The sequence below is a fragment of the Pelobates fuscus genome, chromosome 8, assembly GCF_036172605.1.
Source record: "Pelobates fuscus isolate aPelFus1 chromosome 8, aPelFus1.pri, whole genome shotgun sequence".
NCBI lineage: Eukaryota > Metazoa > Chordata > Amphibia > Anura > Pelobatidae > Pelobates > Pelobates fuscus.
In genome coordinates this window covers 62,236,907-62,252,228 of record NC_086324.1, presented here as the reverse complement: position 1 = coordinate 62,252,228, position 15,322 = coordinate 62,236,907, and the positions used below count along the sequence as shown (strand labels likewise).

The 15,322-nt window shown below is 38.2% G+C and overlaps 1 protein-coding gene across 1 annotated transcript in view; it reads right to left on the bottom strand.

Moving 5' to 3' along the window:
- The window catches only part of CPS1 (carbamoyl-phosphate synthase 1), an 83,779-nt gene that overhangs the window by 54,785 nt on the left and 13,672 nt on the right, over nt 1–15,322 (bottom strand). Inside the window, exons 7-17 of the mRNA XM_063429954.1 lie at nt 10,942–11,031; nt 9,604–9,732; nt 9,362–9,468; nt 8,459–8,600; nt 7,253–7,330; nt 6,710–6,808; nt 6,294–6,389; nt 4,688–4,877; nt 3,878–4,035; nt 3,209–3,337; nt 1,952–2,096 (exon numbers count right to left, since the gene is read on the bottom strand). Of these exons, the coding sequence (XP_063286024.1) occupies nt 1,952–2,096; nt 3,209–3,337; nt 3,878–4,035; nt 4,688–4,877; nt 6,294–6,389; nt 6,710–6,808; nt 7,253–7,330; nt 8,459–8,600; nt 9,362–9,468; nt 9,604–9,732; nt 10,942–11,031 (1,363 nt within the window). The remainder of the gene's footprint in view (nt 1–1,951; nt 2,097–3,208; nt 3,338–3,877; nt 4,036–4,687; nt 4,878–6,293; nt 6,390–6,709; nt 6,809–7,252; nt 7,331–8,458; nt 8,601–9,361; nt 9,469–9,603; nt 9,733–10,941; nt 11,032–15,322) is intronic.

Sequence of the window (15,322 nt, the reverse complement as noted above, 5' to 3'; positions counted from 1 at the left end):
TCAACAGTGATATTTGCTGTGTTGTTGGATGAGAGGGCTGCACTATCCCTAGATACAATATTGCTCCAAATGGGAGAAAGTGTGTAGGGAGGCAGTGGATGTGTAGCTAGGGCTGAATAAACAATGTGATTTAAAGGGACGCTCCAGACTCTTAAAGCTTACTGAAGTGCTCTGTGTGTGAAGTGAAAGTGTGTGTGTTTCTTAACTTACAAAAATTGTAGATTGTGGCACCAATCACTAATGCGCATCCAAGACCCCATGATAATGCCATACCTATCTGCAGATTAGGATCTTTAACTAAAATTGGTCATGTGCCCAATTGCGAATGCCAAAGGGACTGCCAACGTACCCCCCTCACTCAATGCACTCATTGAGGATCTCTGGCACAAGCTGGCCCGATACCTGCAACAGCCTGCTATGCGCACAAAATATAGAGTCCCAGTCCGACACTTACCTAAGGTGATTCAACGCAGGGCCTTGGCTCTGGTACAGGGGCAGGCCCGAATCAGGCAGAAGAGATGGAGGCACAGCAGGCCAGTGTACGCAGCACAGAAGCTGCCATCAGAAATTTACCTGTGAAAACCTACCCTTAAGTCGGTCTGGGGAGCTAGTTTCCAACACAAGACATCGCTTCCTCTCCCTGGCTTAACCTACACTACCTCCTGGATAGCCGTGATGGAACCACAATGCACACGGACAGCCAGCTTGCAGCGAGACCCCCTAAGCCCAAAGAGGATATTCGCTAAGCTGAGATCCATGAGAACACTCTGCATAAATGTCTACATGCTTCACTTGTACTCGTTATGTGCATTGCCTAACATTGATCTATGTTTCCGTGATGAGCCAACCCAACTGATTATACCCATGATTAAATACAGGGGTCTCTAGGGTGAATTTCCTTCCCATAGATATCTCAGCTACCCAGCTTATTACAAATGACATGCAATGGCCCACTTATGTCTCTCTGAGCTGGAACATTTAATCTACCCTATATTAGTCTGTTTTTACTTGTATTTCAAAGTATTTTTTAAATTTTATTACGCAATCGACACTCTAGCTCCCAGGGGGTTCCATTCATAATTGTATTCCGGTGTAGGTCTCCTACTCTAACCCCTCGGACTTTAACCTTACAACACTAAAATATAAATGTGGAGCCTAAACAGTATGCCATGCAATTGTATTACTATGTATAATGCCATGCTTGCTATAGCTGTCGTGGCTCTGCTTGTAAACCGATGCACAACAAAAATATATATATATATTATTTTTTTTAAGTGTAGATTTTGAAATTGACACTTTTATAAATTAACCTTGTTACACCTACCCTGGCTGTCAATCAGACAACAGGTCTTTTTACCTCCTGGAACTAAATTCAGGAGGCAGTAATTGCCCATAGCAACTGCCTTGCAAAGACTTCTTATTGAACAGCATTGGAAAATCTATGATTGGACAGTCACAGAAAGTCTGGGCAGTTTTAGAAGGGGATCTGCATCTTTTGCAAGCTGCTTTTAGATATAAACCCAATGAAAAAAATGCATAATTAAATGTATGCCTGTTTTTTGGGGGTATACCTACTAAACAGTGATTAATAATTTATTTGTTTATTTATGTCTGTATTTGGGCTGTGGAGGGATCCTTGAACTCATAAATAGCAGAGAATCAAACAATAAGTCTGCCGGGACATGATGTATACACCAAAACAATCCTTTATTAAGTTAAAGTTATTTTGGCACTTAGAGTGTCACTTTGTCTAAGGAGAAAAGACACAAATGATAGACAAAAACACGTGTGTGATAATTATGCTATGTGTGTTAATTGACTATTAATTTGATCTCCATTATCATGTTTTCCTCATGCAGCTACAGACAACCTGAAGCATAAAGTAATTAGATTGCTTATCCTTGACAAAGACATACAAATCTTTGAATTTACATTTTGATGCCCCACATACCTGTGTGTACACCCATGGCGTCCACATTCTCCATGTTGCAGACAGTGACACAGTTATCAGCTGCGTCTCTTACTACTTCATACTCAATCTCCTTCCAACCCACAACTGAACGTTCCACCAGAATCTGGTTGGTCATTGCTAGAGCCTTGAGAAGACACATATGAAAGTGTTTGAGGATAAGTTTGGTATTGCTATACAGATGCTAGAATTCTTGGTGAATAAAGGTTAACATGAGATGCTGTATGTTTCCTTGCCCTAAAGGTACATTGCTGTTCCTGTAATATGGAATGATCCCGGCATGAGTTCTTACAAAGATGAATTTAGCAACAACCCATAACAGTGTTCCTATACACATAGCACAATAAAGTGCACATTTATTGTGGTTTATAATAGTCTGACTCTATGCTTAGCACTTTGGTCTTTATGTATATAGCCTGCTATACTTGAATTCTGTGAAGCTTCAGAAACTTTGCAATGATCAGTTCAAGATTAGTCCTGTTTTTCAACAGCAAATACGTAATCATTAAAATTTTATATTTTTAAAGCAGAACAGAACTTTTCAGTATTTCATAAAGGTAAAATCTTGAGAAAATGCTGATTAAGACTGCACTGGAAATTCACTGAAATTATGACACAATCCCAATATACTATAAGACAAAGATTATTTTGTCTTCTGGTAAAGCCAGAGGCTCACCAAAAATGACAAAGATGGAGCTCCGCCATCAAATTTTGTTACATCCTAGCAGCCTCCACAAATGACAGCTGTGGGATTTAGTCTCTGGGGGGTCTCTTGGGATCCTCCATTGATCTCAGTGTTGTCTTGCACATGAGTGTTTCATGTACAGTAAAGCACTGACATCGATCCTGGCAATTAAAATGCCAGGAGCCAAAGAGGAGCTAAAGATGGTGGCGGCTGTGAGGAACAGCCTGAGGCAAGTAAAACTCATGTCCCTTTCCCGCCACGGCCATCAGACTCATACCAGATCTGTCCGCCTTGGGAGCCTTTGCAAAGTAAAGCGGAGACCCCCAAAATTGACAAATCTTCTTTAAATTGTTATCATTTCTAAAACTGAAACACTATTGTACTGATTTTTTTTATGTTATTTAATCTGCTACACTTAATCATATTTTAGTTTTCAATTACCATCCATTCTATTTTCTGTTTCAACATCTGAAGTCAGTAGGACTGCATAAGTTGTTCTGAATGGAACACTTGTCAGTTAATTCTTCCTGCCTTGAAAGGCTCAGTCTTTTTACCTTTGTTGCCAAATCAGTGAGAGTCTCCTTATCTGGACACAGCCCTGACCCCAAGCCACCCAGGGCATAGGCAGATCGAATCATGACAGGGTAGCCAATTTTATCAGCCGACTCCAAAGCATCTTTTACCTACAAGTAGAAAATGAGCTGTTATTTTTTAAATGTACAGTCAGATCGTCCCCTGGTTACATATATACTAATCCTTCAAATCAATGGCAGACTCTGGCCATTCAACACTTTGCTGAAATGTAATCATAATTAAATATTTTGTGTTATTCGTTTATTGAAATTATAAATCACGAAAGCTGAAAGAGATAGGTAGGCAGGCTCTCTAGAGAAATCTGGAGGTTTCTCGGAGCTGTGTTTAATTCATGGTATAGACTCAGGTTGTTCATAATATCAAAATGACTAATGAAAATGGCAAACGATCTTGCTTAGTAATTATTATTTGCAGTCAATTTGTGTGTAATGAAAAGCTGTTTGTACACCAAGTATACAATTAATAAACATTTAAGAAAGTGCCCTGCATGCTGATCAGTATTATAAACATGATTTTTTACAGTTATACTGGGAAGCAATTGAATCCATATCTCTGTACATATAATCATCATCGTTATAATAATAACTGTAATTGCTGCCCTTTCAAGAACCCCTAAGAAACAAGGTTACCGTTTCCACGGCAAAGCTAGGAGCGATAGGTTCATTAATCTCCATTAGTTTGTCAGAGAAAAGCTGCCGGTCTTCAGTGAACATGATGGATTCAACAGAGGTCCCAAGAACTCGCACTCCATATTCTTTCAGCACCCCCCGTTTGAACAGCTCCACACCTATTCAATATGCAAAATAATAAGACAATAGGTACATAATAATTATAATTATTATTCATATCACTAGATAGGAAAAGGAAATACATTGAAATAGAATTCTTACAGATTCTACAGAAAATATAATACATTTAACATTTCATGTGATTATAACATGCATTATTGTAAAATAGATAGATAGATAGATAGATAAACAAGATAGATAGACAGATAGATAGATAGATAGATAGATAGATAGACAAACAACAGACCCATTAGGGTCTTAATGATCTATTATGTATTGACTTGATAGAAAAGACAATTATTCATATTGCTAGAAAATGAAAGGAAATACATTGAAATCAAGTTCTTACAGGTTCTACAGAAAATGTTATAATACATATACAATTTTTATAAGATTAAAAAATGCATTATTTGAAGTAAGGGATAAATAGACCGACTGACTGATCTATTAGGGTCTCGATGTGATATGGATTCTCTTGATAGAAAACAGCAGCACTTGTAAAGCATTTATGTTAGATCTATCAATGGATTGGCAGTTCAGCCAAAGTAGAAAATCTACATGTTTATATTTCTGCTTTATCGTATGGCAGTTATTACACTATATAGTGTATTTTTCTGGTGTTAATTCTCAGATAAATGCAGGTGTACTTACCGCAGTTCAGGGCAGTCTGACCGCCCATACCCAGGATGATTCCATCTGGTCGTTCTGTCTTGATGACCTCAGTGACAAACTGCGGTGTGATGGGCAGAAAGTACACTGTATCTGCCTGCTTAATGCCAACCTCGTTAGTCTGGACTGAAGCAATGTTTGGGTTCATGAGAACTGTCTTTACATTTTCTTCCTAAGTAGTGGCAAAAAGATGTGGAAAAATGTAATATACATATATTATTAAATCTACACCATACATGGCCATCCTATCATCCATGGCGGATACAGAAAGTGGAAATAGAAAATGTAAATATATAGTATAAGCTATATGTGACATGTTTTCATATAGCACTTTAAATCCAACTTATATTTAATGTTGATAAAGTATTAGATTGTCCAGCTGTGCTTGTATTCTTCAAACTTGAACAGTCTCAGAGCAGCTGAACACGGATTAAAGAGAGTTTGAATATTACAAAACAATTCAAAATGTTCACTTGCACTGATGAACTGCCATTGACTGCAATAGTGGTGTCATTTGAACGTTCTTTAGATAGATGGATAAAAATAATAATTCAGTGAGAATATAATTTTAATCTGATGTCTACAGAGATATTTTCAGGTGACAAGATTGTTTTAGCCCCATACGAAAGTCCATGTTGAGCGCCGAAATGCACATCGTGCCTTGGCTTTCTCTCTCTTTTTTGTTTTTTTTAATGGGCACTGATTGATGGGTGTTTTCATTTGGTTTTGGGTGACAACTGATTTAGCGTCGTGTAGCAGCCCTGGTTAAACGTCACCTGGGCTCGGAGGTGTCTTGGGTGTGTAGTAACTGATTAAATATCTGCAGTGCTAGCAGTATATCAACTTTTGAGACTGCACAGATTCTACCACCATTTATTTTCTATCTAGCTGGCAGTAACACAGACCCTGTCCTTTCTATCTGTGTAGGGATCTTTTTATTATTCTGTGTCTTATCTTAAAAGGAGTTTTACTGATACAGTGTTTTATTTTATACACATAGTATCAACCTTTTCTCCTATTTCCCAGGGGCATCTCCAGTCCAGATAATCATAGTCTCCCTTATGTTTCAATTAAGATTAAAACAAATCTTATTTTTGTGCTTACTTATAACATAATTGTTTTTATTTTAATTTTTTTTATGGTGGTTCACCAAGTAATATGTGAACGTGATATTTGTTTCACCATACAAGTAATGTAATAAAGAATCGACATCTATTATTTACTGGGATATTTGGGTATGTTCAATTTCTATCTTGTCTTTTTCTACCTATTAGCAATTGTGAAGTTTCACATATACACATGATAATATACGATAAATTAGATAATGGATTGGTGCTTTTAGAAATTTTAATGTTAGTGATTCCTGTCTGGTACTCCTATTGTGGAGGACTTTTCTCTATGATGTTTTCTGTTATTACTATTTGGGTAAGGCCCTTTGTTAGGGATTCCTTTTTCATGATTGTTTAGGTCTCCTTCATTTTTGGTAGACCAATTTTTTAAATATTTTTTTCCATTTTTCTTCAAGATTTTTCAATGTAAAATATTTCTTTCCCACACACAAAATAATATCCTAAATCTCTTGACTGACCTTCATAGCCTTCACAGCTTGGGATCCAGAATAGTCAAATTCTCCTGCCTGTCCAATGGAAAGACCTCCAGAGCCCAAAATGAGAACCTTGGATACCTTTAAAGATTAACGATATAAAAAAAAACATGAACAAGAGCGCATAAAGGCTTGTCCTAGACATTGGAGTCAAGAAAATGTAATTTACTAGAATGTAAAATGTGTTATATATTACAAAAACATATGCTAAAATCAAATATAATTCACAGTTTTAATAACTAAATGTGTGAATTATTTACTCTGCGTTTTATTCACTGGTTTGTTTGGATCAGGTAAGAATTAATAAATAAAAAAGGAAATAGATTTGGTGATTGCCGAAAAATCGTGGAGACAAATGTTTGGGTTATTCTCATTTCTTCAGCTTAGAATGTTCTACTTACTTCAATCCTTTTGGACTCTAGGGCTGGTTTTGGCATTACTGAAGCAAGGGAGGTGCCTTTGCCCTTCTTTATCATTGAAATGAAAACATCAAAAAGGAACTGAAATAAAAAAAAAATGTAAAAATTGTTATTGTAATTTCAAATACAGGAATTGTGTAGCCAATAAGTATATTTATTCAATTCCCAGATGTAGACAAACAGGAAGTTTGAGAGATCTATATTTAACACATTAGTTGACTTCTATATTTGCAGATATCGCAACATTTTGAAGGACAAAGAGGGACACTTTAATTTTAGGATTGTGAGGGGTACTGTTCTGAGAAATATTAAGTGACTTACTAATAAAATTTAGGCAACTAAAATGTAATAGGAACAATATATCTTATTCACACAGACTTTTCTAAACACATTTATTGTAGTTTAAAGATACATTACAAAAACTACAATTAGGATAGAAAAAGGGACTTTATGGTTTTTTGCTATGGTAACTGCCACAATACTACAAGAATTTGCCACATTTTCACGATATAGCTATAATTGTACCTCTGTGTCAGTAGGTCCAGGGCTGGCTTCTGGGTGAAATTGTGCTGTAAAGATGGGTTTGGTCTCATGCATTATTCCCTGTTGGAAGAAAGACATATCGAGATCATCAATCTTAATGCTAATCCAACATAAATACCCTATTTTGTGTTGTATACATTTAAATATGCAGTACTGTCATGCCCATATCTTGGGAATCAAGACTCTTCTTCCCATTGATTATTAAATAATCATGGAGGGTGAGTGGCATATTGTCTAGCTGGCAACCCTTGGCATGCCATATGTTTTGGACTACGTCTCCCCTGATGCTTTGCCAGCATTATGGCTGTAAGAGCATTATGAGAGATGTAGTCCACAACATCTGGAGTGTCAAAGGCTGCCTAGCCCTGGTCAAGTGGGTGGCAATCAGTGATTTGGCTGGGTTTTGATCAGATCTGGGCAGGAATGATTTAATCTATTTAGATCTGAAATGCATGGAGGGTGCCAATACATAAATTATCTAGTGAACACCTATTCCAGAAAGGTACTAGGTATATAAATACCTCAATAAATCAGTAAATGTAGGTGAAAAATAACCACATATGCATGTGGCCTGCTGATATCCACTATAAATTATATTCTAAACTTATTTATTTCATATATAATAATATTCTCAACGCAAAAAAAAAAAGATGATATGGTCCTGCTTTGGAAAATCATACTCTACACATTAGGGATGTGCATGGGCAAACAAATTGGTGCGGTTCGGAAATTCGGGTAAGTATAAATTTAAATACAGATGTACACAATTGTGTAGGCTTACAACCATAATTGTTCTAATCTCTGCAAACAGAATTAAATAGCTATTGTTGATTCGGCACTTTAAATGCTGCCGAGTTACACCTGCGTGTTGGCTCATCATCCATAGACCAGAATGAGATGCTCCTGATTGGTCCAGCTGATGATATAATGTATATGTATGTCTATATATATTTCATTGAATGACTTCAATCCTGTAGTGCCCTATTAACCCTTAAATACATTTCTATTGGCTAGTTCTACCGTGCCATTTTTTATTTTTTATTTTATGTCATGATATGTTTCTTTTTAAAGGGTGTATACGATCAACAAACTAGCATGTTCTCCATTCAAATGTCACTCTGGAGACATCATGAGAAATGTAACTAACAGCCAGTACAGCACCGCTTGTAGAAAGCCTAAGATACCTACCTCATTGCTCTGATCATTGATGTTCACAAACAGTGGTTTCCAACCTGCAGGCAGAGAGTTGCTGTCTACACCATAGGCATGGTTCTGTGCAGTGATGAAGGCCTGCCCGTTCATTGTGTTCATAACAGGCTGATTCTGTCCTCTGTAACAAGAGGTTTACAAACCACCCATGAACACGTATGATAATCTGTATAAACACCACAACGTATATCACACAGGCATAAATAAACTCTAAACCCAATACACCAGCCAAAAAAGGGATGGAAAGATCTATCTTTATCTCATTATACGTGTGTAAAACTCTGGACACATCTATAAATCACTTGACCTTCAATCTCATGGTTTAAAATTATGTCTCTAGAGCTCCTAAACGGCACTACTTTTCTATATATGTATAATGAGTTATGGAGAAAGGGAAAATTAGAGCCAGATTATCCACATCGAAAAATAGATATCGACCTAAATTTTGTAACTTAATTTGAAACTTACTGTTACTTGCTGGAACTCACTGCACTCTAAAATCATTTAATAAATTTAATGGAAAACCCATTGAAAAAAATGAAATTATTTATATTAAAGGTTATGTTATACAAGAATATTATATTTTTTTATGTTTTATTATCTCTTGCAATATTCAATTCCTCCGGCACACAGGTGGTTAACTTTTCATTAGACTGTTATGACCTAAGGAAACTTTATTGAAATTAAACTTTATACTATCTAGCCTATACCATGGAGACACAGAGTATCTAATCTAAACTATAAAATCAGAGTAGTATCACTACAATGTGTATATGATTTTTACTCACTGCCTCAAATGTTGTTACATTCCGATATTGTCTAATAAGATTAAGATGTATGTTTCACTACATGTACTGTGAGTTGGCATATGCCCTACAATACCTGTTAGCCATGGGAAGCCTGTAAGTTTTGGCACCAGCTGCAAGAGCGGCAATTTCATTCCCCATGCAAACGCCAAATACTGGCTCAGGGCGATCACTCTTGAAGACCTGATGATTAGAAAGACAGCTCAGTACTCATCATCCGTTATCGGTTTAGGTTCCTGACTTCTACTTGGCCAGTCAATTCAATCTGTGTCATGAGCTTTTATAATTCACAAGACTAAAGACCATGACCACTCTTACCTTCCTGAGGTTTTGTATAAGTGGCTGTGCCAGTTCTGGGTTTCCAGGTCCACTCGTGATAAAAAGTCCATCATACTCCATTTTTGAAAAGTCATGATTCCAGGGAACAAGATTTACCTCGGCCCCTCGCTGCAATAAGAACCAGAATAATGTTTAGTAATAAATGATGAGCAGATAACATGACATTAGCATCAGAGTACTCAAGAATTTTAGGCTGACACTGGAGTTTAAGGGAATATTGTAGGTTTCATGACACTAAACTATATTACTATACTCTTTCTGTGTTTCTTCTATGGAAACATATTTAGTAATGCTATTGACCTATTTTCATTGAATGCAAACAGCACTGTGGTACTCTATGTCTTATAAATGTATATCTAGTCTACTATTTTTTGGGGTGACTGGGTTCAAGATGCCCCGGATATTACCTTGCTTTCATTTATTTCTCAAAGCCTTGAGTTTCTTTGTACATGAACCATTTAATGGCAAGGGAAGATGAGTGCGATAACAATCTGTCTCAGGACTTGTAACTAGTTCTCCAAACCTTGAAGCTCCGATTGGGTGAAATCAGCTGCATAGTAAAGCTAACAAGGGCAATATTATTGTCTATTTCTGGGATACCGTGATATTTAAACTGTACCTATCATTTTGTCATTCATGGCTTGGGCTCATGATTAAAAGTCTCATGCTAACATCATGTTCCAACTACATTCGGCTCCTCTATTGTAATACACACTTTGCATGATTTGTTTTATCATGTTGGCCACAACCTACCTTTTCTATGTGTCTAATTCATATCCCTGAATTCTATGTTGAGTGTGGTGAAAGTGAGCTCGACACTGGTGTTTGGAGGGGCCTGTTTGCCAGCCTCCTACCCTGTGACTATGGCCCCTGCAATAAAACTGGCTAATATACTTCAAACAGTCTCTGTTCGTGCAATTAGGACTATATGGTTTGTTTACCGAACAACCGCATGAACAGAGACCACACTGGAGCTTGTTAACACCTTTTAATAACTTGGAAAGTTTTTCACCACAGTGTTCTAATTGTTCGTTTGGGTGGCCGCAATTCCTACGAACAACCACAAGGTGGCGGCCATCTTGTTCGCATGAATAAAGGCAACCTGGAACATTGTCGTAGGTCGGTTGTGGGGACTGCAGTATTTATGGTGTCTGGAGAAGTGCTCAGAGACCTCGGTAAGCACTAGGAGCATCCGTCGGCGGAGGTACCCAACTGGGGTACAGGAGGCTAAATTACATTGAGCTTGAAACCCTCTGATGGGACGTTTTGCTGCCAGAGTCGACCATATTGTACCAACATGACATGAACATATCTCACCTTTACCAGCTGGCGAATTATGTTATGTTTCACACCGCAATCCACAGCTACAATTTTCACAGGATTGCCTTTGCCATACACTTTGATCTCCTGCAATTACAAATGAGGAAGAAAGAAGCAGTTTTACTTTCTGTATCAGCATATGTAAGTATATAGGCCATCTCAGACTTAATAAACAATGCAATGATTGGTTCAAGCCAGAGCAGAGGTAACAACATAAAGACAATGTGCTGATCTTTACCACATTTGAATTATTTCCATAATGTGGACTATCAAACTTAATGGGTCAAGACAGCTTCCATTGCAATAGTAGTGGAATATGGGAAACCAAACTCACCAAGCTGCCAAGGTGCACCAGATCTGGGGAAGGCCAAACACCATGGCAAGTCCGAAAAAAGTAGTGGTTCAGGCACTCACAGTGATAGCCAAAAAGGCAGTTTTATTGCCAACAAACAGCAACGTGTCAACCCTGACCAGGTCTTTGTCAAGCTCGACAAAGCTCGACAAAGATCCAGTCAGGGATGAAACATTGCTTTTTGTTTGCTCCAATAAAACTGTTTTTTTTGGCTATCACCTTGAGTGCATGGACGACTACTTTTTTTCATAGCTTCCATTGCAAGACTTCGACACCTGAAAAGCTGCAACACTCTGGTGCAAGACTGCAGCAACCACCCTTATCCCTAATCATAGACTAGTGATAGATTTTGGGACATTTAATAATTACATATAGATATACAGTGGTAACTCGAAAGGTCAAGGAACAATTCGGAACTCGAACGAAAATTTTGAGTAAAAAATGTCTCGGTGCGCGAATGATCTTCGGTACCCGAACATACAACAAAGAGCCATGTCTCATTTTCAAGTCAGAAAAAAGTGCATTTGCAAGTCCCATCTCTAGTGTCACGGGTCTGGAGTACAGTAGGGAGTTAAAAACATCCAACTAAATTGAAGAAAGGTTATCCTACTACTATTTATATTTCAGTTTTGAAGTATTTAAGGCAATGTTTATGGACTTACATTAAGATTCTAGTAAACACCTGCCTGCTTTTGGGTGGAAAAAGTATTGGTAAAATTTGTAAGTACATGGTAACTGTTATGTATGGGGTGCAAACATGTTAGACTACAGTCCACCCACAAAAGTGTACTATGGTGCAATTCTGAAAGAGAATCATGCACAAAATATCCATCCGTTAATAAATGATGTCAGGAATCTTAATTTTGGAATATAAAAAATATTAAACATTACTTTTACCATACCGCCAGAGTAATTAATACACTGGCGGTATGGTCATTTGAGAATTATTTTTAATGCATACATATAGATATAAAATGCTGTAATTTGGGAGGTGTTGAACAGATTAATCAATTTTATATTAGTTTTTATGGGAAATGTTGATTCGGTTTTCAAACACATCGGAACTCAAACAGCCTTCGGGAACGAATTAAGTTCGAGTTCTGAAGTTCCACTGTATGTAATGTCTGACATTCGGGTTGAGATTTATAGTGATTGTACTATGTTATTAGACCACAGGAAGTCAATGATTGATTTCTGTAGACTATCCCAGCTGTAGAACTCTAAGCATTTACAGAAATTGACTAATTATTAACATGTTAAAGAAATGTTACTTTATAACAGCATCCATGCCAAGCAGGTCTTTGTTGCACATTAGGGACTTAAAAGGCTCACGCAGTTTACATTTTTGTTCTCTATAGCTGATATAAAAGTTCCTTAAGATGCAAATGATCTGTTCGCAAATGAGAAGTGCTTCTGTTTTTAAGACTGCTTCAATCTTTGAAGATACAGATGTATTTGTGTGAAGCTAATCACTGCAGGAGACATCTTTGATCATCATTGGCACATGTGAAACAAACTGGATGCAACTAATACAATCTTTCTCCGAACCTCAACCGCTACAATATTTTCCAAGGATTTTATTGGTGTGAACAGCTTCTTAATGAAAGAGGCAGAAGCAGATGTTAAGAAATCAATTTTTGGCTCTTGCTGAAAACGAACGTATCTCATGCTGGTTTATATTAAGTGGCTGTTTGTCACTGAAGCAGACAGATTACAGTGTTCACTAATTACTGCCATTGGTAAATTTCATTATTGTCAACTTTATTTTAGTAGATGGCTTTTTAAGCCTTCAAGGCGCAGTTATAAAATATTCTGTCTTTTGTCTCCGAGATCTGTCGAAGCCATGTCAGCGTAATACCTTCCAAAAGTCATCCTTATTAACAAGCACTCCAATGACCTGATATTATTGTGATGATTGTGGAATCTGAATAACTTTTCATAAAGGATTATTTTGAATTATTAAACGTAATTCATTCTAATGGCATTTTTGATAAGATAAACATACAACAAAAAGGATCAGAAGCAACTGCTGTGTCTTAAGAACATTGTGTATGTAAATATGTAAAACGGCTTGAATACTGTGATATGATATAACTTACTGGAATCCAGGTTAAGTCACTTCTGTCCCTGTAACGTACTGTATATACATAGACAGATGTCTTTCAAACTGTTTGCATGGATTACAAGTTCGATGTCGGTTTTAATATGAGGTTTATGGATTTGCAACAAAGTTTATTCACAGACTGCTATCAACTAAAGTGTCAGTAATTTAAAGAGCTACTTCAAGCAGAATACATGTATCAATAAAGAAACTATAACTTTTTCAGAAAATTGGATACGAAAATATGGATTTTGAGCAGTATAAATTAGAACTGGGCTTGGGGGTCTCTCAGCAGACCAAAACCATGGCTCCTTAGAGGGTTATTCCAAGCATGATAACCACTGCAGCCCAAGTTTCATGGTGAAAGTTAAGTTGTTATGGTGCTTTAATTTCAAGCGAAATCAGCACTTTTATAAGGTGACTGATTTGAAGAGCAGGGAGGGTGCCCTTCTCGGTTGCAAAACCACAGCTCCTTTAATGGGTCAATTTAAGTATCATAATCACGACAGCCAGGCTTTAATAAAGAAAGTTAAGTGGTCATGGTGATTGAAGTAAACCTTTAAATTACTAGTTAGTGGATAACTGTCCCTTAAAGTCTAAAGCAATGCTTCTCACTTTTATTGCTGTGCATGCGCCCTGGGCCTCAGTGCGTCTGTATGAGAAGCACCAGATTTCCCAGGAGCAGAGCTGTAGCAAGGCCCCCTAGCACCACTGGATCTGAGGCACGTCAAGCCTAAATTAAATACAATGTGGAGCCCCAACAATCTAAATAGAATAGACTTTTAAACACTCCAGTGTTACATTTAAAGGGTTTTACTAGATAAACCCATCAGGACTGGATGGAGGCCTCCCAATCTAAAGAGCGCAAAGCTTTGCAGTTTTTTTTTAATATTGGGTGCCCTATATCCCTGTAGAGAGCCAGGGGTAGTTTGTTCGGTTACTTAAGCAAATATACGGTGTTTACCTGGAATGGCACCGGTTAACATACGTGGAGACCCATTCCTCCACCAGTAACTGGATGACACACAGTTCCAGGAGGTACAACAACAACTTTATTGGTCACACTCGGCTTTATACTTTTCCTCATGCAAGGGTAGACACCACACAAGGACATTGTCCCCTCCCAGGATCCTCCCCCTCCTAGGGGTCCCAGAACTCTGGTCCCTTTTTCCCTTGTTCCCGCCACCCAAACACATGATTTCCCACTTCTGGGAACAGGGGGTCTTCTTCCTAGGATTCTTCATGCCTGGGAGCTACAGCGCGGGAGAATGGGAGGTCGTTGTCCCTTTGTCTCCCAGGCATGGAAAGTCCACTACTCAGTGTCTTCCTCCCATGAGCCTCTGTACCTGGAAAGCACCACGCAGGAAACTCCTGCCTCTTCGTTTCCCAGGTACAGATAGCCCGCCAAACCCGCCATTGTCCCCAAAGGATGTCCACACCAATCCCCAGAGTCCCCCGTAATGGTACCTGCCTCAAACAGCCTCCGTTCGCGGGGTGTGAAACCAGGCAAGGAAAGTGTCTCCTTTCGGCGTCTAAATGTTCCCCCTGGTTGGTGCTCATCTATACAAACAGTGGCCACCCAGGGAAGCATTTATTAATTACTTCCTTTGCAGTTTTACACTTATGCTGTGAGTTGCGAAGGTCCTCATTCGGGAACCGAACGAGGTGGGAAGCAATCCACGAATGCTCCCCCTGGATGGCGTTTGCCTATACTAAATGGCTGCCACCCAGGAGAGGCACGTCCCTTGCGATTTGTGGTTTTGACACCTTGTTACGAGGTGCGAACATTCTAAACCAACATTCTAAATGAGGTATCAGGGTGGTCCACGTTCGGGAGGTGAATGGATTCCCTTTGTGGAAAACCTCCTGAATGGGGAGCAGACACATTTATACGAAGTTGCAGGAAAACACACGACAAGGCAATG